We start from the raw sequence: 27,808 nt of genomic DNA on the forward strand, positions 1-27,808 counted from the left end.
ATGAGGACCACTTCCGTTTTTGCCCCACAAACGTCAGACCAGAACTCTTTAGCCAACCTTAACAGCACCGAGCGCCCTGTATGAATACCACCCAATATCTTCGAGATGATTTGCGACTAGGGCGAACTAGGGCTATATCGCCGGCGTAACCCACCACCGTGGCTTCCTCCGAAATCGGAAAACACATACTCCCGGGGTCCGTCATTGGTGTTGTACCGGATCGTCTGGTCTTGTAAATAGCTGCAAGATAGGCGGGAATACCAATTGTTCGAACCTTTTCACATTAGATTCGCTTTTTTCCTTTAATATGATCTTCACAGCCCGGTATTAGTTCGCCGATCACATTTCTTCAACAAAATTTGATACAACGTTGCCGATAAAATATTATAATAGATATTGCCTTCTGTTTGCAGTTAAGTCTAAAATTGATAGACCAGTAGCTTACTCTAAACTACAATTTTATTTTATTATGTTTATATATTTCGGGAGCAACTTACTCCCTTCATCAGTACAAAGCTACCTTAGCAACGTTGCAGATATTTTTAGAAATTGAATTCAGAATTGTAATGTTTTTGGAACACTGCATTTTTGTATCCAAGTTATAAAAAGCCTGGAAACCGGAAGCTGGAAGCTTCAGGTATTATAGGTTTTGTGTATTTCTTTTCTAAAAACATTTCAGTGGACATTTGTCCCAGTAATACCTGGCACTTAATGTATGCATATATTATGTGAGAATCCATTTTAACGTGATATTGACATTTCAAGTCTTGAATTTGCACAGAAGCGACAACTTTGACCTACTATAAATTTGTTAATAAAGGTGCGATTTCCACGAAACTTGGTAGGGTTATGCTCTATGTTATAGTGGGGTTTCGTAGTCAATTACTAAAAATTAAAGTAATATGTTATTAACTTTATTTGAACGGACATCGATGGGAAAGTTATTTCGGAGCCTAGGCACCATATGGTGACAGCCCCCTGATTTTTTTTCAGATTTTTCGGTTAGGTAGTTTTTGAAACCAGTCCTTGAAAGAAATTATTACTTTCAACCCCCCCTCGCCATCTTTCCAATACATGCCAAAACTAAGACTGGTTTCGAAAAGTACTAACCGAGATCTTTCATTCGATACCCCACACGACTATATTTGATGAAAAAAAATACACCCCCTCTTTCATATGTGGGGATCCCCCTTAAATTCGACGTACAATGATGTTACTCACTGTATACGTGATTGTTCACAGTTCCCACCTTTTCATCAAATTTTGTGCCAATCGCTATAACCGTTTCCGAGAAAAATGCGTGTGACAGACAGACAGACAGTAAAACGATTTTAATAAAATTTTGTTTTATAAAACCTTAAAAGCGGACAGCATTTTGGAACCTAAGATCTCTTTAAGGTTTTGTGTAAAACAAAACCTTATTAGAATCGAGACGATGTCTGTCTGTCCGTCTGTCCATATGTCCGTCTGTCTGTCTTTTTTTTTTCAAGAGGTGGAAATTTTCAAAAGACACTGGTCTGGACACGCCAGCGTGTGGGATTCTTACCCACTAAAACCACCCCGAATCCCCCAAGCCCCATGGAATCACCGTACGGTATTATTAACAAAGTTATAGTGAGTGAAACTTTGCCATTTTTTGTAAATTTCGTGCATTTTATAACCTGTATGACATCATCACATATCAATTCATCAATACCAGAACGAAATGACTTCTTATGAATGGGGTCGCAAAGAATTATTTTGTTTTAGTTTTTTAGTTATTTGTATATGAATATCAATTACTCCAAATAGACATGTGTGTATATAGGTATATAGTATATGCATGCTAATGAAATTCGCTGGTAGTGTCTAGTTTTTTTTTTTTGTGCGTACACGGAGGTGGAATTCACACCCACTAAAAACCACCCCCGGTCTCTCCAGCCCCAGCCCCGCGGGACCACCATTGAGGTATTACTTCGCGGGGTAGGTTTGCTTTTAGGCACTCATCCTTCTCCTATTTGCAGCTTTTCTCCGTCTTTGTTCCTTCAGCAACTCCTCCTGCATTTGGATGATTGCGGAGCCAACCGCAAGCCACTTCTCCTCGGACTCCAGCATCTCAGGTACTAAGCTCTCCGGGGTCCCGCTCCTGCCCAGCACCTGGTTTAAGCTCCTTCTCTCCATCGCAAATCGTGGGCAGTGAAACATCACAGGCTCTGGATCCATCGCATCTGGGACAGTTCGGAAAATCATCCAACCCAAAGCTGTGCAGATATTGCCTGTAGCAACCACCGTGTCCCGTGAGGAACTGGGTAATGTGGTAGTTGGTCTCCCATTGTTTTCGCTCAAGCCACACCCTAATGTTGGGAATGAGCCTGTGCGTCCACCGACCTTTCGCAGACTCGTCCCATCTGTGTTGCCAGAGATCAAGCGACTCTGATTTTGCCGCACTTCTACGCTGTGCATGCCCCTCCATATGTCTTGCATTGTACAGGACACTCATTTCTTTGGCCAGAATGTCAACCGGGATCATGCCTGCCACCACCAATACTGCCTCATCTGATGTGGTTCTAAAAGCACTGCAAACCCTCAAAGCCATCCGCCGGTAAACCGAGTTCACCTGCTTCCGTCTCTGAGAGTTTGCAAGCGCCTCTGCCCACACAGGCGACGAGTAGAGCAGGATGGAAGGCACCACTCCGGCTAGCACCAACTTCCGGCAATGTTTCGGCCCACCAATATTTGGCAACATTTTTGCAAGTGCCGTGGTGGCACTGGCTGCCTTTTGCCATGCATACTCTAGGTGTTCCCTAAAACTCAATTTGGTGTCAATTATTACCCCCAGGTATTTGATAGCCGGCTTTGATACGACCGTATGTCCACCGACCTCCACTTTTACAGTGTTATTTTTCCTGCGTTTCGTTATTAAGACCGCTTCCGTTTTCGCGTCCGCCAAGGTCAGCCCGGCCTTTTCTAGCCAGGACTTTACCGCTCTCACTGTTTCCGTTGCGTAAACCTCCACATCTTCTGGGTGTTTTGCTGCAACAACCACAGCTAGGTCATCAGCAAAGCCGACAATCGTAGTCCCCTCTGGGACGGGAAGAGCAAGCACCCCATTATACATGATATTCCACAACAGGGGACCAAGTACCGATCCCTGTGGTACCCCGACTGTGACAATGTACTCTTTGGGGCCCTCCTCCGTGCCGTACCAGAGAGTCCTCTCTGAGAGGTAGTTTTCCACCAAATTCGTTAAGTATCCGGGGACACCTATGTCAGCCAACGCCCGTTTAATTCTATTCCAGTTGGCCGGGTTGAATGCGTTTTTGACATCCAACGCCACCACAGCACAGCAGCCGCCAGAAATCAATGCACCTTTTGCCAGGTTTACCATCATGCCCATTGCGTCCACCGTAGAGTGGGCGCGTCGGAAACCAAACTGGCGTTCCGACAAACCATTGCTGGCTTCGACGATGGGCAGGAGTCTGTTGTTGATGACTCTCTCCATCATCTTCCCCATTGTATCCAACAGGCAGATAGGACGATACGACGCTGGGTTTCGGTAGTGTCTAATTTAGATAGATATATTTGTAGTTTAAACCAGCAGTATTTAATATACTTACTATATAAGTACGTATGTATGCTTTTGCGCACGAAGTAAATCGGAAATATGGGTACGATCGATTTATATATGTGCATCTATATGTACAGTAATCGGAAGTAGGTACTTTGTCGGTTAGGGTGACCATAATATCTTTTTTTTTTTTTTTTGTTTTATGGATGGAGGTGCAGCAGTGTGTGGGATTCCACTAAAACCACCCCCACTCTTCCGCCCCTCCCCGCGGGACCACCGTGAAGTATTACTTCGCAGGGGAGGCTCTGGTTCGCTATACCAGCTCGTCCATGTCACGTCTCCGTCGCGCCGCCTTCCGAGCTCGATCCAACTCCAGGAGTTTTGTCTGCACCACGGCTACTGCCTCATTTACCGCCATCCAGTTTTCCTCCGACTTCAACATCTCTTCCACCAAGTTGGAGGGCTCGATGTCCGCCCCTAAGATGCTGTTCAACCTCCTTTTCTGCTGCAGAAATCTGGGACAATGGAACATAACGTGCTCTGGGTCCCCGAGTGTAGCATCGCATTCAGGACAGTTGGGAGACTCGTCCAACTCGAAGCGATGCAAGGACTTCCTATAGCCACCGTGTCCCGTAAGGAACTGTGTCAGATGGTAATTCAATTCTCCGTGCTTTCGGTTGACCCATTTCTCGATGCACGGGATCAATGTATGGGTCCACCTGCCCTCGTCGGAGTTATCCCATCGTTGTTGCCACTTGCCACCCAACTCTCTCCTGATGGCTTTTCGGAAATCCGCATTCACCTCGGCTGGATTTGCCTTCCGTTTTTCGTAGAGCCAGTGTGCCTTGCTCGCTAGAAGATCTATAGGGATCATTCCTGCGATAACACACACTGCCTCCGTCGACGCCGTCCTAAATGCGCTGCACACCCTTAGCGCAATTGGCCGGTATGCCGAACATATCTTCCTCCGGTTGACAGCGTGGTTCAACGCTCCCGCCCAGACAGGGGCCGCGTATAGCAGGATCGACCTCACCACTCCCGCGATGAGTAGCCTGCGACTATACTTCGGCCCTCCCACGTTAGGCATCATCCTTGCAAGGGATGAGCTGGCATTTGCTGCCTTTTCTCGCGCATAATCCAAGTGTCCCTTGAAACTCAGCTTGGCATCGATCATCACCCCCAGGTATTTGACAACCGATTTTGAGACGACCTCACGATTACCAACCCGGATGGTAACCGTGTTGTTCTTCCTACGGTTGGTAATGAGGACCGCCTCCGTCTTTTCGTCCGCCAGGTCCAGCTTGATCATTCGTAACCATGACTTGATGGTATGAATGGCTTCATTTGCATAAAGCTCCACGTCCTCGGGATGCTTTGCAATTGCAACTACCGCCAAGTCGTCCGCAAAACCAATCAGCGTTGTCTCCTCCGGCACGCGAAGGCCAAGCACTCCGTCGTACATTATGTTCCACAGCAGCGGTCCCAATACAGAACCTTGAGGCACACCTGCTGTCACAATGTACTCCTTCGGCCCGTCGTCCGTCTCGTACCAGAGAAGTCTATCCGAAAAGTAACTCTCGATGAGCCGAGCCAAGTAGCTAGGAACACCCAGTTTGGCCAAAACGCCCTTAATCCAGCCCCAGCTGGCTGAGTTAAAAGCGTTTTTGACGTCCAGCGTCACCAGAGCACAGCATTTGCCCATGGCCATCGCATTTCGAGCCAATTCCACGACCTTTGCTACTGCATCGACCGTAGAACGGGCTCGCCGAAACCCATATTGCCGCTCTGAAAGACCACCCGCAAGCTCGATGAACGGGAGCAGCCTGTTGTATATCACCCTCTCCAACATCTTCCCCATGGTGTCTAAGAGACAAATAGGGCGATATAAAAAGGGCACGCCGGGTGGTTTTCGGGGCCTCGGTAGCAAGACCAGCTTCTGCCTCGTCCACTGGGCGGGAAACACTCCTTCCGCCATGCACGATTCGAATGTGCTTGCGAACCACCTTGGTCTGGCCTTGACCGCCACCTTCAGAGCCCTGTTCGGAATTCCGTCCAATCCCGGAGCCTTGCTGTCCCCAATACGTCTGCAGATTTCCCAAAGTTCCTCTTCGGTAACATCTGGGATCGAGAAGACGTCCTGCTGAGCTGCCAGTTGGGGTTCCCTTTCGTCCTGCTCCTGCTGCGGGAAAAGAGTTGCAATTATTTGCAACAAGAGCCGTGGGCATGTCACCTGAGGTGATTTTCGACCGCGGATCTTCTTCATTACAACTTGGTAGGCTGTACCCCACGGATTCGTATTAGCCTCCATGCAGAGCTTCTGGTAGCATTCCCGCTTGCTTCTCCGAATGGCCTTCTTAAGGTTGCTTCGCATATCCCTGTATTCCTCCTCACGCTCCTGGTGCTCTGGCCTTCCTCTTGTCCTGTGGGAAAGTCTCCTCGCTCGGAGACAAGAGGATCTCAGGGCAGCGATCTCCGTGTTCCACCAGTAGTTTGGCCTCTTGCCGTAGTGCAAACGTCGTCGTGGCATCGTAGCGTCGCATGCTTCGGTTAAACGCTGAGACAGCTGTGTGACCCTTTCCACCGCTGTTCCATCCGGATCATGGGCTCCCTTCAATGCGGCCAGGAATGTCTCCTCGTCGAAAACTCCGATAGACCAGCCAACCGCCTTAGCCTTTCCACCTCCAGAGCGTCGTTGACTGCTTCCCCGGTTCCCAATGTGGAGGAAGATGGCCTGGTGGTCACTGTGGGTGTAGTGCTCGCTCACTTGCCAAGCCATCCCCCTCACCAGTGGAGTGCTAACAAATGTCAGGTCAACGATCGAACCCGACCCTCTTCCTCGAAAGGTGGGCACGCATCCAACGTTGGCCAGCACGATGTCCAGCTCCGCAAATGACTCCAACAGAATTTGACCTCTGGTGTTCGTCGATCGGCTTCCCCACTCCAGGGCCCACGCGTTGAAATCGCCCGCAATAATTTTAGGGCTGCGGTCTCTAGCATCCAACACCAGACTGTCTAACATCTCCTCATATTGTGCTAAGGTTGCACTAGGAGGAGCGTAGCAGCTGTAAATATGGACACCGTTGACCTTCGTCCTTATAAAACCTGCTGCCGGGGGGGGGGGGGCGCCATGACTTCCTGAATGGCCTGTCTTCCGCACGCCCAGATTGCCGCGTTACCAGAGACGCATTCACCGCCCAAGTCGCACCGCCGTAGTTTCTGTACGGCTCGCAAATAACCGCGACATCGACATTCGACTCTCGAATGGTTTGCGAGAGCAGGTCCTGAGCTGCCTCACAGTGATTGAGATTGATTTGTATCAATCTCATTTTCCTGTGCGGTTCAGCTCCCTCCTATATACCGGACATCTGCTGCTTCCCGGAATATACCGGCCGTCCACGCCCTCTTTCCCACTACATAACATACACCGTGGATCTCGGGTGCAATCTTTGATGAGATGGCCCTCTTCCCCACACTTCCTGCAACTCCTCGACCTATCATGCTGGCTAGTGCATGCCGCCGCAAAATGGCCGAAATGGAGGCATCTGAAGCATCTCTTTAGAGAGATTTGCTCCCTGAGCCTGCACATGACCCAACCTACTCTTACCTTGCCCGCGGTAATTAACTTAATAGCTGATTCCGCCGGCAAACTAATAATAGCGGTCTGTGTGCCGCCATATGCCTTCTTCATCCTTTTTATGGCACTCTGGTCTATATCGCCAAGGTTGAACTGCTGCTTTAGCGCAGCACAGATGTCCTCGCGTGAGGTGACTTCATCTAGGTCCTTGCACTCAACCACTATCTCCTGTTTCCGAGCTCTTACCTCAGCTTCCTCTCCAAGTACACTTTCCACCTTCCCGCGGAAGTTATCGGCCGACTTGTCGGCGGATTTACTTAACTCCAGCATCAGATCCCCTTCCTGTGTTCGCCTAATACGGCTCACATTATCCCCCAAATCCTTCAATTGCGGGTCTGACTTCACCTTTCGGAGGATGTCGGCATAGGACATATTTCCCTTCTTGGAAATAATTATTATTTCCGGGCGGAGCTTCTTTTTGTCCTTTTGCCTCTTGTTGCTCACCTTAGTCCATTGTTCGGGCCTCCGGGCATTGGTTTTTTCCACTTTTGTAGGTGTAGTGGCTGCAATCGTGAGATTACCGACTTTCGCGAGTACTCTCGCGCCACAAGGAATGATCTCGATTAAGGGACTATTCATATTTCTTTCAGAGTCCCGCGACGAATCTCGACTACCAAAAAGAACCATTGTTCTCGGTGGTGATCTCCCAAGCTTCGTACTCCTCCTAAAGGGATCCGGTGTGGACCTAATTTCCACTCCACCATTATCTCTTGTAGCATTAGATGCCACAGTAGCCAAGTTTCCCACTACTGAGGCACTGCGGTCGTTGGATATCGACGGCCGGGAGCCCGCTTGCTCACTCCCAAAAACCGCCGGCACTGGGTTTCCGAAGCCCTGCACCGTAAAAAAACTATTTTCTCCTCTTCCATATTTGGTTTAATTTCTGGGTGTCCTTCCCATAGCCAATTTTTATCCACGGGTGGGCGTTTACTTCCCACCTACCCGGCCTGCGCATAAGCATGCCCATACACGCACATCTCCGGATGCGTGCATGTGCATGCCCATGACACATTCGTCGAGCATTCCCTTTTCCGCACGAAGGGACGCGCCTGATGGGAGATTTGGCAACTCCACACAGGAGGGTGACCATAATATCTATGGCCGTAATATGTACGTATGTCTTGTAGTTTGTAAAAATATGAAGGAATATATTGGATAGCTATATACGGGTAGAAAAATGTGCGTTGAAGTTTCTTACACAAGATGAACATAAAACCTCTATACCCGAAGCGCGAGTTTCCGGTACTTCGACTTGTTTGTGTGTATATAGAGAATAAACGAGTCAAAATTCAAATGTTTTAGTCCACCATTTCCGACATCTAGCCGAGCAGAAAATTCTTTTGAATTATTCCGAACATATTACTACATCCGAGACTACACTATTTTGAAATATTCTGAAAATTTCTTGGTCTTTCGAGCCGGATTAAATGAATCGTATCCCATTATCAACTTTTTAATCACGTTTCCAGAGAATCCGTCTCAACAGTGACAAGATGGTTCCCAAAAGCGAAGCGCAGAAGGAAAATCTAGATGCAGTTAAGAAACTGGTAAGCAGCTTCAAGCAGAACAGTGTCGTAAGACAATCAGCTGCTTACGTTTCGCGTCTGCATCATCGTCACAAACGTTGAAATAGGTGCGAGCAGCACCACCTGGAAACGAAAATGTCTCTTCAAAAAACGCAGGTACTTCTAGTCAAATACATGGCCAACTATTAAGTTACGGGAAATTTGTATAGAGAGACGGCTACAACATTAATGAAAGACCTCGTGAGTATCTAATAGCTGATACTGCCCTAGTGTCTGCAGTCATGGCAGCATTAGCACCATCATCATCATCCGAAAAAGTGAGCGACAAAGTAAGACTCGAGAGAGTAAAGTATGGCGTTCTGAGAATTGTATAAAAGCGTGATACATGAGAAATCAAACATTGCTGCAGTTCCAAAACTGCAGTATTTGTGAAGTTCAGTGAAAGGTGAAGCGGGCAGCCTAATTGAATCTGAACCTGTAACACCAGAAAACTACATCCCAGTTTGGAATCTGTTATGTCAGCGATATGACAACAACAAGGATATATCGCAAGAGCTGACGGATACACAAAAAAGAATTTGAAAACTTTTCAGTCATCGGAATGACATGCCCACAGTACACAGTACACGAATTCCTCAACCCCGTTTTGAAAGTTCTGTGTAAAGCAAAGCTTTATTAAAATCGGTTTACTACCTGCGTCTGTCTGTCGTCTGTCCGTGTGTCATTTTTAAGGTTTTGTATGAAACAAAACCTTATTAGAATCGAGTTGATGTCTGCCTGTCCGTCCGTCTGTCTTCTTTTTTTTAAGGAGGTGGAAATCTTGAAAAGACTGGCCTGGGCACGCCAGAGTGTGGGATTTTTACCCACTAAAACCACCCCCGACTCCCCTTTACCCCGTGGAACCATCTTTAGGTATTACATCACTGGGTGGAGTTAGCTTACTTTAGCGAGGTCTCCTTCCGTCTTCCCGCGGGGTTCGTAACCGCGCTTTCCTCACTTTTTCTGCTTTTCGCAGTTTCTCTTGGATTACTGCGATCATGGAATTGATCGCATCCCAGTCTTCCTGGCAAGCTACCATTCTCTGGACAAAATTTTCTGGTGATAGCACTTCACCAAGAGTTTCCTCTAGGTTCCTCCTTTCTTCCACGAACCTAGGACATCGGAAGAATACGTGCGCTGGGTCCTCTGGGAGAGATGGACCTGGTGTAGTAAATGCTCATCATTTCGGTTCCCAGGATATCAATCGGCATCATTCCCAAGATGACGAACGCTGCATCGTCTGAGACGGTCCTGAACGCAGAACACACCCTTAAGGCTGTTCTTCGGTAAACCGTACTCAGTTTATATGCATTGCCTAAAAACTGCAGCGCGTTTCCCCAAACTGGGACTGCAGACAGCATGATAAAACTCACCACCCTGGCTATGAGCAGCCTGCAAGTATATCGCGGTCCTCCTACGATCGGCATCATCCTTGCGAGAGCCATGCTCGTAGTGGATGCTTTTTTGCAAGTATGCTCTATGTGTTGCTTAAAATTGAGTTTTCCCTCTATCATCACCCCGAAGTATTTGATGGCCGGCTTGGAAGTGATGATACGATTTCCAATTGTAATGCAAGCGTAATTTCTTTCCGGCGCTTAGTGATGAGGAGCTCTTCTGTCTTTTCCTCCGCGAGTGCCAGTCTAGCATTCTCCAGTCAAGCCTTAACAACATTGATTGCTTCGCTTGAGTACAACTCAGGATCCTCGAGAAGCTTTGCGACCACAACCAGTGCTACTTCATCGGCGTAACCCACCATCGTGGCCTCCTCCGGAACCGGAAGGCTAAGCACATCATTATACATGATGCTCCACAGTAGTGGGCCCAGTACAGAGCCCTGTGGGACCCCCGCGGAGACAACGTACTCCTTGGGTCCATGATCGGTATTATACCAAAGTGTTCGCTCACGCAAATAGCTATCTATAATCGCGGCGAGGTGGGTGGGAACACCAATCGTCGCCAGAGACTTTCGTGTAAGGTTCCAATTGGTCGAGTTGAATGGATTCCTCACATCCAGGGTGACCACCACACAATATTTGCTGGTACAACCCCTTCCGAGAATTGCATTTTGGGCCAAGCCAGTAACCATTTTGATGGCATTAATGGTTGATCTGGCGGCCATACTACAACCCATACTGCTTATCTGAAAGGCCTCGTTGGCTCTCGACGACTGGGAGTAGTCTATTATAAATAACCCGCTCCAACATTTTCCCCATAGTGTCTGCCGCTTCCGCGATGCTGGATAGATACCCTCCGACATGCACGTTTCGAACAGCTCCGCGAACATATCCGGTCTACATTTGACGGCAAGTTTGAGGGCCTTATTCGGTATGCCATCAAGACCCAGGGCTTTGCTCTCGCCTATTCGACTGCAGATCTCCAGCAGCTCGTCCCTGGTGACTGGTGGAATCGGCGTCACATTCAGGGGACGCTGGAAAGTGTCAGAAATGCCCTCTTGTTGGGGAAATAACCCCTGGATTATTTTCAACAAGAGTGTAGGGCACATGATCTGCGGAGATGATTGGTTTCTGAATCGTCCTGTCACGATTTTATAGGCGCTACCCTATGGATTTATGTCCGCTTCCGAACAGAGCTCCATAAAACATTCCCTCTTACTCCGCTGGATGGCGAGCTTGATGTTCTTGTGAGCTTCGCTATAGGCATGCTCGTTTTGCCCTTGATCGACCCTGCCTATTGCCCTCTGAGCCGTTCGTCTGGCTCTGTGGCAAATCGATCGAAGGCTGGCAAGTTCACTATTCCACTAATAATTGGGTCTTCTAGTGGAGAATGAGCATCTCCTAGGCATCGACGCGTCACATGCTTTAGAGGTGCCTTGTGTAACATGGAGAGCTCTATCCGTGGAGGTGCATGCTTTGCCAGGTAGGTTTAGCCACACTTCCATGAATGTTTGCTCATCCATCGCTTTTGCAGACCATCCTGGTGTTATTTTGGATTTCGGCTTCCTGGCTGTGGGTATCCCGCCTTGTGGCTCCGTCCTTAGTTCAAAGGTTTGCCTGATGGTCGCTGTACGTGAAGTCCTCGCTAACTTGCCAGGACATGTCACGCGCAAGGCAGGGTTGACAAAAGTCATATCTACAATTGAACCAGTTCCCCCTTTCCGGTAAGTGTTTACATCGCCTTCGTTGGTCAGAACTACATCTAACTGGGCAAATGCTTCTAATAAGCACCGTCCCCTTGCGTCAGTCTCTTTGCTGCCCCACTCGATAGCCCACGCATTAAAGTCACCGGCTATCACCTTTAGACCTTGTCCCCTTGCGTCGTGAACAAGATCGTCTAACAGTTCTTCAAACTCAGGAAGTATGAGGCTCGGTGGAGCGTAGCAGCTTTATATGAATATACCGCTTATTTTTGCCCACACAAAGCCACTAGCTGCCTGACGCATGCTATATTGTATGGCTTGACGACCGCACGGCCATATCGCCGCTCCACCAGTCGAATCTGTGACCCACACACCCCCGTAGAGATTTCAGTACGGTTCACTAATGATAGCAACCTCCATCGCCGATTCGTAAGTGGTCTGCGCAAGCAAATCTTGTGCGACTCTCCAGTGATTAAGGTTTATTTTTATTAACCTCATTTTTTCACTGCAGTTAACGCTTTCCTATCATAAATTCTGGGCATTTACCGCTTCCGGAAATATGCCGGTTATACCGTCCCTCCTTTCCTTCGCACAAAATGCATTTGGGGTCTCTATTGCATTCCTTTGCAATAAGTCCTTTCTCCCCTACTACTGCATGCCTACTAGTGCATGCCTTCGCGAAGCGTCCAAACATTAGGCATTTGAAACACCTCTTTAAAGAGATCTGTTCCCTCAGCCGGCAAACAACCCATCCAATTCGAACCTTTTCCACGGCCAACAACTTCTGCGCTGACTCCACTGGCAGCGGCATTGTGGCTGTTTGAGTACCGCCATACGCTTTCCTTAGGCTCACGATGGATCCTTTACTGAATTCCTCCAACTTGAATTGTTGCTCCAAGGCAGGGCAGATCACTTCTCTGAATGTTACCTCATCGAAATCCTTGCACTGGAGATAGATCTCATGTTTTTGGGAACGAACCGCGACATTCTCCCCAAGTGAGTTTAAAACTTGGTTACGAAAGTAGTCAGTTTTCCCTACGCTGGATTTTTTCAACCCAAACATGAGATCCCTTTCTGGGTCCTCCAGATTTTGCTGACATTTCCGCCTAGGTCTTTTAGGTCGGGGTCAGATTTCACCTTCTTCAGTATCTCCGCATACGTTAGATGTCCTCTGCTGGAGATTACAATTGCCTCCGGACGACTTCGCATCTTTGGCTTTTTGCCTCTTTTCTTGTTCACGACCTTAGTCCAACCACCACTCTTATTTTATTTCGGTTTCGCTTCGCTAGCCGACGTTCCTACTTTGGGCACTTTTGGCTCTTCTGAACTTTTAGTTCCGTTTGTTGGACTGGTCGAGACTCCTTTTTTCCTTTTCGGTGCCTGTTGATTCCCCAAAGCTTCGCCCTCTTTGTCTCGCACTCGCTTACTTGATCGCAGATCGATCACCTTGTGCTTTGGTGTCACTTGGGTTGTCTGTGACACTGTTGGGGCTGGGATGTCCGACGTTTCCTTAGGCTTTCTTACTTTTTCCGGGGACCAATTGTAAAGCACCCTGATGGCTCTCACCATGTCCTTAATGGCTTGGTGGACGTTGTGCTTGTCTTTGATGAATTCGGACAGCTCAACTATTTTAGTCTCAAGCTGCATAAAAGGTAGTTCTTGGTCAAGGCTCTGTTCTCGGTGAGTCTTGGCCAGATTACTCCTTTTACTGACTTGTACTATCTCTTTTGCCGACTTTGGTATTGGAGGCGATCTTAAAATTGATGAGCTGCTCCTGAATGGATCTATTTGCTGCTGCTGGAGTACCTCTTGATCAAATCCAATGGGTGTCGAAATCGCCTTTTTTGGCCAGCTATCTCCTTTTAGTCCATCATTCCTCGCCTTTGTCATTGGTGTTCTTGGCAGAGTTGTGCTTTGTTTGAACATCTCCTTCTCCAAATCTAAAACACTTGAGCCGAGGGATATCGACGGCTGGGAGCCCGCTTGCTCACTCCCAAAAGCCGCCGGTACTGGGGTTCCGAGCCCCTGCGTGTGTGTGTGTGTATGGTGGGGGAGAAGCTACGGCTTCTGAGCACTCAGGCCGTGTTGGCCCATTGTACTCGCCTCCCCCGTCTAACCGAATATTCCGGATTCGTTAACGTATCGTAGGATTTCCGTTAGTGGATGTGATGCTACCCGTCGCAATTGGAGGACATCGGCACCAAAGATCTGATGCCTGATGCGTCCATAGGCGGGGCATTCACATAGGAAATGCTCCGTGGATTCCGCTTCCTCATTACAGGAGGGACACGTATCATCTTCGGTAATTCGTATTCTGAACATATGCCCAGCTAGTGAATTATGGCCTGTCAGAATGCCCACAATACACCTGTAATTCCTCCTGCTTTTCGACAGGATAAACTTTGCGGTACGTATGTTGGGTTCTGGCAGGAAAAGTTTGGTGTGTCGAGCAGTATTTAAGCTCTGCCACCTGTCGTTATGGGAAACTTGTTCCCAGTTTTTGAAAACAGATTTAGCCGATGCTACTGATACCCCAATTGCTGGCTCCGGTCCCGGCGTAGGGGAGATTGACCCTTCTTTCGCTAAAGTGTCCGAGATTTCATTTCCCTCTATGCGACAGTGACCAGGTACCCAGAGTAGTTCCACCGTATTGAATCTAGACATAGAGTTCAAACGGTTTCTGCATTCCTGAACGATTTTCGAGGTGATCAAAGGACTGCTCAATGCCCTCAGTGCAGCTTGACTGTCACTGCAGATTGCGATGCGTCTGCCCTTCAACCGCTCGTCAATCACCCAGTTTGCCACCCTTAGGATTGCATAAACTTCGGCTTGAAAAATCGTTGCATATTGTCCCAAAGGAAAAGCCCACTTCTCGTTTTTATTCGAGAGGTAGACTCCGGCTAAAGAACCCTCTTCTGTTTTTGAGCCATCGGTGTAGAAGACTTCCGTATATCCCTCCACGCATTCCTCTGGGTCTTCCCAGTCCTCTCTATGCTTCAGGGTAACTACATATCTTCTACCAAACAGATGTATGGGGACACGAGAATCGGAAGGCATTGTAAGAACTGGATTCAGTCCTCCCAGTAACTCTTCCAATGCTCTGTGCCCCCCACATCCGTTGTTTTCCCATAGATCTAATCGAATTAGCCTATGAGCTGCTCTCATTGCAGTGCTTTGAATAAATACATCCAGGGGCTGCAAATTGAGTAGTGCATTCCGAGCTGCGCCGGATGTCGTGCTCATGGCACCAGTGATACCCAGACAAACAGTTCTTTGCAGTGCCTCTAGTTTACAGTGAAAACCTTTTCGTCTCACCTTAACCCACCACACTACAGATGCATATACGAACATCGGCCTAATGATGGCAACGTATATCCACATTACCACATGAGGCCTGAGTCCCCATGTCGAGGCAAAGGTCCGTCTGCACAGCCCATAAGCTGTGAGAGCTCTCTTTACCTCTACATGTTTGTTCCAAAGAAGTTTTTTATCTAGAAGGGTAGTACCCCCCATCTCAGGGAGACAAAGTCCATCCAGTTTTCTCCTTTTTGTGAATAAAACCATTGTGGTTTTATTTGGATTAACTGACAAACCATGTCTAAGGCACCAGCTGTCTATCAAATCAACGGCACGCTATATATTCCTACACACCGTTCCAAGATCCCGATCAACAGCAAGTACAGCCACGTCATTAGCATAAGCTTGAGTGTGTATTGGCAAATTTTGCAGTTTGCATAGCAGTGAGTCGATCAGCATACTCCACAGAAGCGGCGAAAGCACACCTCCTTGGGGGCAGCCCTTCGTCGCCTCCGTAGTCAGGTAGCGGTACCTCAGCGCACAGCAATCCTTGCGTTAGCATAGCATGGATCCACCATGCGCTCTGGCGGCATCACAAAGTTTTTGAAAAGGCGCACAGTCAAAAGCCCCTTCAATGTCCACAAACACCCCCATCGCGTACTCACCATTCAAAGTTGCATCCTCTATCTTTGTGACCAAAGAATGAAGAGCAGACTCACAGGACTTTCCACGTTGGTAAGCATGTTGGTTTTCACTAAGTGGGTGTGACCTAAGTGCGTTTCCACGAATGTGACGCTCCACCAGTCTCTCCAAACCTTTCAGCAAGAATGAAGTCAAGCTGATCTGTCTGAAGTTCTTTGGATTAGAATAGTCATCTTTCCCAGGTTTCGGTATGAAAACTACCTTAACCTGCTGCCAAGAAGAAGGCACGTAGCCCAGAGCAAGACATCCTCGAAAAATTTTTCTTAGAGGTCGCTCTAAATGCTCCATACCCTCCTTTAGCATTGCCGGATAGATGCCATCCATGCCAGGTGCTTTGAAATGTTCAAAGGACAGTATGGCAGCTCTCACCTTTTCATGGGTAACAACCGCTTTCGCAGTGTTCCAGTTCCCCTTGCAACGCTTGCGTGTTGAAGGGGTTGCAAGAACCGTCAATTCTCCCCCTACCACTTCTCTCACCCGTTCTCCCGGGTGGTGTACTTCCAGGAGGGTCTGTACTGAGTCCAGTCTGGAGCTCGTGAAAGTACTGTCGGGTTTTCTAAGAGAATCCAACTTGGCCGACTCATCCCTTTTGAGGACTCTGCACAGCCTTGAAGTCTCCCTTTCGCCTTCCAGTTCCTCACAAGGAGTCTCGTTTCGAGCACCTCACGAGCCTCTTATATTCACGTTGTGAGTTCCTGAAATTTAACCAGTCTTCGTCCTTGTTACTTTTGCAAGCACGATATAGAAGTCGCCTGGTTGATTTCCTGAGTTTTTGCAGTTCTCGGTTCCACCAAGGAACCGTTTTACCGCTTTGGCCTCGGGAAATAGGACAAGCCTCTTCATAGCACTCTAAAAGTGTGCCGTTCAGAGTTTTCAATTCCACCAAAGGAGTCCTTAGTCGCCTAGGGAACTGTACTTTGTTGCCAAGAAGTTCATTGAACTTTGCCCATTCCGTTTTCCTAGGGTTCCGTCTTTGTACTGCAGACTGTTCGCCCGCAATAGTCAGCTTTTTCCACCGCTTTCTATACCTCAATCGAACTCAACATATTTTCCACTATATTTTCCGTTCTACATATATGATGAGCAATAGAAGAATACATGTTCCGCATCAACGCAAATTGGACAGCTCAGAGAATTATCATAACCAAATCGCTGGAGGAATCCTCGATAATCACCATGTCCGCCTAGAAATTGTGTCAAGTCATAGCCTACGTTACCTTGCCTCCGTTTGGCCCAGCTACAACATTCGGTATCAACCTATGAGTCCAGCGTCTTTTCTTGGCCTCGTCCCATCGTTTCTGCCATTCTTCCAGTGATAGATCCGTTGCCGACTGTTGTCTAGGCATGTTAGTTTCACCAGCTTCGTGAATCCGAATAGGCGTCATCCCAAATATTACAAACGTTACGTCGTCGGATGTCGTTCGGTAAGCACAGCATGTTCGGAGAACACTAAGTCAATAAGCCGCCGCAATTTTTCTTCTGATGTTAACATTAACTAGTACAGTTGCCCACACAAGTGTGGCGCACAATAACACCGAAATGAAATGAGTTTCCTTGCTTTGAGCCTCCTATATTCGGTAGCATTCTAACGATCAGCGAATTGATGTTAGACGCCTTTGTGTGTTTAACTTCCGATCGAAAATTACCCCGCGATATTTAAGAGCAGGCTGGGATTATATAATACCTTCTCCGACTTTAATGTTTGTAGACGTATTCTGCCTGCGCTTAGTGATCAGTACTAATTCTGTTTTGTGCTCTGCGAGTTTTAGTCCAGCATTTTCAAAAAACGACTTTATCTGCCGAATTGCTTAATAATAATAATAATCGTTGGCGCTACAATCCATATTGGATCAGGGCTTCGAAGTGTGTTAGAGCACTTTTTCAAAACCGTAACGGTACACTACAGTATACTGTAGGTGGCAATGTGGTCAGCATTGCGCTCGCCCGAGATTATTACCCTGATTTGACTCAGGTACTCATTCACAGTTGAGTCGACCGGTATCCGACGTCAAATCACGGTACAAATCCCACTGCCACCAGTAAGATTTGAATCGCGACCTTCCGTTTGAGAGCCTTGCGCTCTAACTACTCAACTATCCGGACACTTGCTTCGTTGGCGTATATTTCGACCTCGGCAACGTGACATGCTACGATTGTAGCATGTGGAGTGGAGATGACACCGCGAGGGAGACGCAACGTTAGCACTCCGTTATACATTATGTTCACAATAAAGGACCGAATATTGATCCTTGTGGTACACCACAGATTGTTCAATATTTTTTGGGACCCACATCCGACTCGCAACAAAGTCGCCTTTCTATTAGAAACTCGAGAACAATACGTATCAGGTGCGCCACGGCACTAGGCCTAGCAAGTGCCTCAAAAACTTGTTTCCACCTTGCCGAATTAAAGGTATTCTTTACGTTAAGGGTTACCATCGCACAACATTACAATAGCCGATTTTGCCAGATTTCGCATCAAGTTGACTGCATCGATCGTTGATTTTGCTTTCCGGAATCCATACTGCCTCTCTAATAGACCGCATTCCTTTTCAGCTATTATAGATCGAAAAGTTTGCCGATGGTATTGAAGAAGTATGTTGGCCTATACGACGAAGGTTCGCCTAGTGGCTTGTTTGACTTCGGGATGAGTATCAATTTTTGTTTCTTCCACTGTGCAGGCAAGACACTTGCGTACAAACATGCAGTAAATAGTTGAGGGAAAGTTTTTGGTTCTATCCGTACTGCCAATTTCATAGTTATGTTCGGTATGCCATCTTGGCCGCTTCCAATACCTCTTCATCGCTTTTCTTTGATATTTCATCGGGGTTGATTTGAATACTCGGAAGGTCGTCGTTAACATTCTGAGGGAATAGGACGTTAATTATCTCATTCAGGAACGTGGGGCATGTAATCCGTGGGCAAGGCTTCCCCTTGATTGATGCCATAATTGTCAGGTATACACCACCCCAAGTATCAAAGTCAGCATCCCTGCAGAACAAAAGTGCTTAGTTTTACTCATTGCGATAGCGGTTTGGAGTTTTTTCTGGCAACCTGGTATAGTTGGTGCAGCTCCTCATATTCTAGCCTGTTTTTACGACGTTGGCATCGCCTTCTCGGATTTAAGCATTCTTTGCGATATTCGTTGATATCATCATTCCACCAGAAATTTGGTCCGCCCGTCTGTATGTGTGCCACACGCATTTTCTTGGAAACAGTTACACCTATTGACATCAGATTTTATGGGAAGGTGGGAACTATGAACGCTCACGCATACGGCGATTTATATATTCCTACGTAGAGTTAAGGGGGGAGGCATACATGCAAAGAGGAGGGTGGAGTTTTTTTCACCAAATATAGTTATGTGGGGTATCAAATGAAAGGTCTCGATTAGTACTTTTCAAAACTCGTCTCAGTTTTGACATTTAATCCGAAAGTTGAGGGGAGGAGGGGCATGGACTGTATTAAGGTCAAAGTTGTTGCTTCAGTGCAAATTTTAAGATCAGTAGAACTAAAAGTGGATATTCTGACGTAATATATGGATATACGTTGCCTGCTGGGTACTAATGGAACAAATGTTTTTATAAAAGAAATACACAAAGCCTTTCATAGCTGCAGTGTTCAGCTTCCGGTTTCTCCACTTGTTTGATTCAAGAGTTGTTTTTCTTTTTGTAGATAGCTAAAAATCCGAAATATTTCTCCACATATTTCCAAACTTTCAGATATATTGAAGATAATTATGTTCATCGAAACAAACAAACATCGCCTAATATTATATACTGATGTGTTCATATGTATATACGCGAATCTGAATATTTCCACTATACTCCACGCGACCAGCATACATGTATACATACATAAATACAGCAGTTGAAAACTATTGCCATTAACGTTAATACTTATCCCTATGGATGGGACACTACACACAAACTTGATTGACATATACATATGCATATGTCTGTCTTGAGTAATTAATATTGATATACAAAGAACTAAGAAGAGACAAAAGAGGGAAAGTAAAAGGAAATACTCAACGAGGTATCGGGATATGCGCAGCAAATAGAGAAGAAGACTCGCTGAGTGACGGGGTACCCGGAACGGAGGCGTCAATCCAGATAGTACTACCCTGTGCTTTTATTTCGGAAAGAAGCACAGTGGAAACCGCTGAAATTGAGCAAATGCCTTCGAATATAAGCTGAGTGAGAGCGCAGTCCACTAATTTTGCGAAAGCCGAAGAGTAGGCTTATGAAGAAATGCGCGGCAGTTGTGAAGTGCATGCGGTCCGCAACGTTCATTCAGAAAAACTTCATCAAAGACGCGAAAAACAGGCTGATGAAGGATCGTATTTCTTACTACAAGGGGACACGGTCAGCAACAGAAGATGCGCGAAAAGCGGAAGCTCATTGCAGACCAATCTGGAGAAAAACGGAAGGAGAAAGGTACATCTGAAAGAGACTTCACTCAGGTAGTGTCGGGGGCTTGAAAGAAGAAGGCAAAGAGGAGCAAGAAGCAAAAATATGCGAAGTTAGCAGAAAAACCTCTGCCAAAAGTCAAGGTTGGTACGAATGGAGAAGCACCAAAAGAGAAGATGGAGACGAAGGAGGATTAGATCGCCAGCTCTGCTCATTAAACCAACCGAAAGTGAGTCGTCAGCAAAGTAGCTATAGCGGGTTAGAGATGTCTTCCATTCCAAAAACAAAGTGTGGTACTTTCTGCAAAGCGGTCAAGGGGGGTTTGAGAGTAATTTTGACTGCCTCACATAAAAAAAGAAGTAGAAGAGGCCATTAAGCGCGAATATGTCGAGATAACCAATGAAGTCAGGCAAAGCCATCTCCTCGGCCTTGGGCAAGGACCCAGATGGCAGCGGTACCTAATATGTCGGGATGCCATGAAGCTAGGTCCTTGTTTCGGTGCTATTCACTAATGAGCACTAGATCAGTTTTTATCCTCGTAGTAAACTACGCTAGCAACCTATGAGCGTTTGCTTTCCGGTGTATATTAATCTGCAGAATGGGGGCCATGTTAACCGCATCCTTTCCAATGCTGCTCTTCGAGGAGGAACACGTATCATCTTGAATAATTTCTATTCTGAACATATGTCTAGCTAGAATTATGACCTGTCAGAATGTCTAGAATACTCCTGCAAGTCCTTCTGCTTTTCAACAGGATAGACTTTGCGGTACGCATGTTCAGTTCTAAAGGGACAAATTTGGTGTGTCTAGCAGCATTTAGGCTCAGCCACCTGTCATTGTGGGCAGCTTATTCCCACTTTTTAAAGACGGTCTTAGCCAATCCTACTAAACCTCCAAGCGCTGGTTCCGCGCTTGCCATGTGTCAGATTGAACCCTCTTTTTCTATGTGATCACAGGACTACTTAACGCCCTCAATGCAGCTTGGCTATCACTACAGATTGCGATGCGCCTGCCCTTCAACAGCTTGTCAATCACCCAGTTTGCGGCCATTAGGATCGCATATATTTTGGCTTGAAAAACCATTGCATATTGTTCCAAAGGAAAAGCCCACTTCTGGTTTTTATTCGAGCGGTAGACTCCGGCTGCAGAGCCCTGGTCTGTTTTGAGCCATTGGTGCGGAAGACTTCCCTATATGCCGTTACGCATTCTTCTGGGACTTTCTAGACGCTTGATATCAGATATGCCTTCAATTCCGTGAGATGGAGATAACGTAGGGCTCCATCCTCGGGCCGGACCTCTGGCACGCTTCCTATGATAGTCTGCTAACACTCGACATGACGGAAGAGTTGCTTGTTGCCGGACGCACTGTCAAACAGGCGCAAAGCAGACTTGGCATATTGATGCGAAGTGTAAGTGAATGGATAACTGCGCATGGTTTCAGCCTTGCACTGGAAAAAAAACAAAGAGGTCATCCTGACTAAAAAGAGAATCCCGACCCTGTGCTCCACATCAATCGACCAGGAAGCTACTTCCATATCGCAAATTTTCTCAACGTTATTTTGTTTTAAAGTAAACTAACTAAATAGTCACCCTAGTCTTGTACAGTGGAATCCGACAATTCGTACATCGATTATTCATATTTCCGGCTAAGTCGTTCAAATTTGCCTGTCCCCGGAGTTAATTTTCTTTATTTTGCATTCCCGGTAATTGGTAATCGCGATATTTCGCGCCAAATCGTCAGTCCCTTGACTATACGACTTATCGAGATTCTACTGTACTACTTTTGTGCTCTCGCTTTCCAAAATGATTTTCATCATAATATATGGTTCAATCTTATTTGCTCTCCTGCAGCATTTAATATCTTTCCTTTATATTTAGCCTTTGTGTACTCCCATTGGCGCTAGCAGCAAGGTTTTACAACTTCTTGCTATTTTGAGGACCAAAGATTCATCGTCAGTAAGTCTTGTAACTTGGGCTTTATCAGCTTTCACAAACTTAAGTATAATGAATATAATATTGTGATAAAATATTAGTTTAATTTGTTTCCATAATTTCAGCACGAATTTACACTATTATGATCGAGTCTAATGACATTATGCTGCTGAGCAACTTTATAATTTCTTTCACATTAAGTGCAACTGTATTCTTAGCTGCGTTAATTTATAGAAAACCGAAAATATTATAAAAGTGAAACTTGTTATAATTTCTTGTTCTTGTAATTACGATATTGAACACGAAATATATCTCCTGTTTACTCCTTGGTGAAGTATAGAACATCAGAGTAGCTCTTTTTATATTGTTATAATTTTCTCCTGTTTGATTTTTGTTGCGGCTGTGTAGTGCACCTACAGTTCCCAAACATCCGTAACATCGTACAATGATTTCCTATGAATACGAATACTAATATATTCGTAATCAAAAATGTGAATATTTTGCTATTCACACAAATGAATATGAATACGGCTGTATTCTTCGTCCGAAATTGAATACAAACCTATTCGTATTTACGAGTACGAACACGAATTCTGTTGGGTTAATATTTCCAAGTGCGAATACCAATCTTTTCACATTGAAATGTTATCCGCCTGGATAGCGAATATTAACGCCCTAAGATATCATCATGTGGTTAGTATGTATGGTGGAGACGGACTTAATACTCAATAAGAAAACTAAAAGGCGTTACAGGGATAGACAAAAAGAGAATGTACATATAAACTTGAAAGAAGAAGAAATTTTTTGTGAAAAGAAATCATTTGAAAGCAAAGACATATTTTTCTTCTTCTGGGCTTGTGTCAGGTGAATATCTGTGCCAAATGTCTGCGTCAGACAAATGTCTGTTTCAGATAAATATCTGTTTCAGACAAAGTCTATCTGTGTATCAGACAAATGTTTACGCAGGAAGCAGATGTCTGTATCTGAAGCAAACAGCTGGCTCAGCAATTAAATCAAACAGTGCGTACATATAAATAATTGCCATTTACGAAATACGCATATAGAAAAATTTTAATTTTTAAATTGGGAATAGTAAAGGATCACTGCTGTCAAAGTAGGTTGCTCCTGAAACCACAAACTAAGCTGTTGTTAGATCCGAGAAAATAGAATACTCGCAGGTGGTAAGGCAAGGTGCACTAACCAAAAACAATGACGACGGTAATCAAATACTGAAAACTTTTTTATATAGACTTGACACTTTAAATGGAAGACTTGCTGAACAATAAATTGTAAACAAATAAATTTTTGACTGCCTTAAGCAGTATAACGTAAGGCAAATAATAGATAACGGGGATCTAGGTTAACAACATCCAGAGGCAGAGCATTATTTGAAGCAGGGAGAGCACAAAAGTGCAATTGCTACTCCAGCAGTAAGCCTACATACTAGTCAGTTGATGTAACAAAAACGCCCGGTGTCATTGATTTCTTCGTAACTAAGAGGATTTCAGATGAATACATCCATGTTGTCAATAATGAAAATATAATGTCGGATCACTCGTCTGTTATGATGCTGGTCAGCGAAAAAGTGAGGAGAAAAGACTATCCTCCCAGGTTGACTAATAGACAAACAAAGTGGGCAGTATTCAAAACGAACATCCTAGAAAACGTTTGCATAAATGACCAAATCCTTATCAACAATTATCAACTCGAGGAGGAGATCGATCTGCTAACAAAGAATATACAACATGCGGCTTGGAAAAGCGCCCCTACTCATCGTGGACGAAATAAAAAATATACAGACTGTCCTGCAGAGATTAGTGAACTAATTGCAGAGAAACGTAGAGTACGCAAACTATGGCAAAAAAAACCGCACAACGGAAAGGAAAAACCCTAAATTTTCTGACAAACAAGCTGGAGGCCTTAATTATCAAATATAAAAACGAGTCCTTCAGCAGATATGTCTCAATCTTACAGCAGATACAGGCTATTCCCTGTGAGGCCGCGAAAGATCTAACAAGATCCAGACAATAAATTCTACCTATTGAACAGGAAAACAGGCAATGGGTTCGTTCTGCCTAGGCATAAGCACCGTCTACATGTTTAACCCCAGTCAGAAGAGTGGACCATTACCCAGTACGCCGTGTAAAACTAAATGATCTGAGGATCAATATCGCTATTCCCTACTACAGGCAAGCTATTTGAAAGGCTTCTCCTTAAGAGATTGGAGCAAATCCTTGTGGATCGAAATCTAACACCACCCCACTAATTCGGTTTCCGCGAAAAGCATTCCATAATCCAATAGGATTATGGAATGCTTTTCCATTCCATAATCCACAGGATCGCGAATCCGATAGAAATGCAATGGAAAAAAGTAGGCGTGCTCAGCCGCTTTTCTCGATATCACCCAAGCGTTTGATAAGGCGTGGCATGAAGGTATACTGAATAAATTGCATAAGGATCTCCCACAAGAATTTTTTGATATCTCAAAATCATAACTATCAGAGCGCCTATTCAAAGTGAAATACGAATGAACCTACTCTGAACTGAAAAAAATTACAGCCGGTGTACCGCAGGGCAGTGCCTTGGACCACACCACTGTTTCTCCTGTGCACCAATGATATTCCTTACTGTGAAGCGACATTTCCAGACGACACTGTCATCTTTACCACGGGTAAAACTACGGAAGAAACAAAAATAAAGTTAGAAACAGCTCTTGGCAACATTATATTATGGACCAAGCAATGGAAAATAAAATTGAACGAAAGCAAATCGACGTACATTAACTTCACAAACAAAAAAGAAAATCCAGCTAAAGTCATCATAAACGGAGAAATGCGCCGCAGGCGAGTGAGGTCTAATGTTTAGGTGTTTACGAGAATCGGCTGATGGCCAGCGAGGTCTAGCTCTTGCGTTCCATCCAGCTTCCTTGTGGTTTCGTAGCGGGATAAATGGACAATTCGACCAAATACTTTTAAGTCATTTTCGGCAAGCGGACGCTTTTGTAATTTAATCGTGCCTGCAATTTTAGCGTTAAGTCATTTTCACGAAACATACACTTTTGTAATCGTGCAATCCTGTCTGCAATTTCAAACAATATTCAGGTAGGCCATGGTCGCGTAATTGCGCATAAGGGCACGGGGTTAGTATGCACTTTTGCTATGTAATCGTGTATGCAACCGAAAGTGTAATAATCCAAGTTAAATAATGTTCGCGCAGACCATGGTCAAGAAATGCTTATGAAGTTTACGGAAGATCAGCGCAAGTTTTTGTTATGTAATTACTTGCACTGGCTTTCGAGTACGCGGAATATTTTGTACGGCTAGGCGTCAAGTCTTCACCTCACTTAGATAAAAAGCAACGCCGAGTTTAATTTGGTAGGTTTTAATGTAAATATTAATGTTGTTAAAAGTGAAAAAAGTATTGAAAGTATTGGTGTTGCTCTTGTGTGTGAGATTTGTTGATGTTATACCGCCTGGAAGAGCAGCTAAGTGCTAGTACTTACAGTTCTAGAGGAGTACCACCAGCGTAGCCGGGAGCGCTGCTCGCCTCAAAGAAAGCGACTCCTGTGACAGAACGAACCTGGCAGGAAGCAAGCAGGAGCGCTGGAGTTGGAGGGAGCAGGCGACTCCTTTAAACATTTCGATTACGAAAAGAATTTAATGGGACCGTCGAAGGTGTTGAAAGAGGCTTGGCATAAATTAACATCCGTGATTGAGAAAGATATGTTCTCAAAACGGATTATGTGGCATCACAATCCTCCAAAAGCTAGTCATTTTGGGGGACTGTTTGAGCCTGAAGTGACATAAAAAGCATATGCCTTTCATATCCAATGTCATGTACGACAACTTATATACAGCTATTTGTACGTGGGAGGCGATCCTGAATAGTAGGCCATTACACACATTATCTGATAATAGCCAGTTCTTACAGGTGTTGACGCCAGCCCATTTCCTTGTTCATAGAAGCCTCTTATCACCCCCATGGGATGACGAGTTGCGAGAAGATCTCCCGGCAACTTCTACCAGAAGAGGAAATTAAGGCAGACAACATCGCACCGACCTTGGAGAAGCTAAACAGAAGCGGGGAACAATGGTACAAGTAGCGATTCTGTCACGTCTGTGTCTTTCGCCGGCCGAGTTGACTGGTGGATCTGGTACTGGAGGCTAGAGTAGTTGATCTCGACTCTAACCATGTAAAAGCCTTCGATCAGAAATATACAATTGCACTACGGTAAACCTCACTCGGGACCTGGAACTCATGTCGCAGCTTCGAGAAATTCCGAACAATCTGTGAGCAGTAAGTAAAGGCCGAAATTCCAGATCATTGTGACGAACTCAAGACAGCAAACGAGTTGCAGCCTACTTATGTCAGTCAGGATTTAACAGGGACGTTCAATATCAAACGCATAAAGAGGGTTCTGAGTTTTGGTTCATTTCTGGGGAGCAGCATTGCAAATTTGGGCGCTAAGTATATACCAAGCGGCAGCAGGGACAGTAGCTTATCTCAGTTATCGAGATGTAGCTATACGCCAAGAAGTAGAGGCTATGAAGCATCAGCAGGCCAAAATCGCGGCCTTGACGTTCAATATCACGAACCTAAAATACCATCAGGTTGAGGGACAGATCGACAAGTTGATGGAAGGGCAGGAAGCAAGGGAAATTCGTGCTCAAACAGCAAATCTGGGATTTTTTTTATGGTAGTTAGAACCCTAGTAGGAGAGATTTCAGCCAAGCATTATCACCTCCGTAAAAAAAAAACTAAATGAGTACGTCTTCCGTATCAACAAAGAGGTCCCTGGAATCGAACAGATCTTTGACAGTAACAGTAACAGTATGGCTTCAAAATGAGGTCGTCTCCATCATCATCATCAACGGCGCAACAACCGGTATCCGATCTAGGCGTGCCTTAATAAGGAACTCCAGACACCCTGGTTTTGCGCCGAGGTCTACCAATTCGATATCCTTAAAAGCTGTCTGGCGTTCTCACCTACGCCATCGCTCCATCTCAGGCAGGATCTGCCTCGTCTTCTTTTTCTACCATGGATATTGCCCTTATAGACTTTCCGGGCTGAATCATCCTCACCCATACGGATTAAGTGACCCGTCCACCGTAACCTATTGAGCCGGATTTTATCCACAACCGGACGGTCATGGTATCGCTCATAGATTTCATCATTGTGTAGGCTACGGAATCGTCTATCCTTATGTAGGGGGCCAAATTCTTCGGAGGATTCTTCTCTCGAACGCGGCCAAGAGTTCGCAGGATCTCGCAGTTATTGCGGCATCCATTTCGCCCTTATAGGTGCTACGGAGGGCTGTGTTTTGAATGGCTTCAGTATTTCCTCTCACCTGATTGTCAGAGGGGATTGCAGGTGGTGTTATAATTGGAGCGAGGGGCACTATGTCAACGAGATTCGAGTCTATATTGGCCCCACTATATGTTCTGACATTCATCGAGGCTGAGAGGTAGCGGCATTCAATCAGCACGTGGTCAATTTGGTTGAAAGTGGGCCCGTCTGGAGAAGCCGGCGTATGTTTGTGGACCGCAAGCCAGGTATTTCCAACAACCATTTCGTGCGATACTGCTAACTAAATAAATAATCCGCAGTCCGTTATTATTGATA

At 45.7% G+C, this 27,808-nt stretch overlaps 1 protein-coding gene across 6 annotated transcripts in view; it reads left to right on the forward strand.

Annotated features, from left to right (window-relative positions):
• The window catches only part of LOC119648302 (solute carrier family 66 member 3), a 189,070-nt gene extending 166,536 nt beyond the window's left edge, over positions 1-22,534 (forward strand). For all 6 annotated transcript variants that reach the window (XM_038049963.1, XM_038049967.1, XM_038049965.1 and 3 more), the window contains 2 exons: positions 22,132-22,252; positions 22,311-22,534. In XM_038049963.1, the coding sequence (XP_037905891.1) occupies positions 22,132-22,252; positions 22,311-22,438 (249 nt within the window). In that variant the 3' untranslated portion in view covers positions 22,439-22,534. The remainder of the gene's footprint in view (positions 1-22,131; positions 22,253-22,310) is intronic.
• The last annotated feature ends 5,274 nt before the right edge of the window (positions 22,535-27,808 follow it).

This window comes from Hermetia illucens, chromosome 2, assembly GCF_905115235.1.
Source record: "Hermetia illucens chromosome 2, iHerIll2.2.curated.20191125, whole genome shotgun sequence".
Taxonomy (NCBI): domain Eukaryota; kingdom Metazoa; phylum Arthropoda; class Insecta; order Diptera; family Stratiomyidae; genus Hermetia; species Hermetia illucens.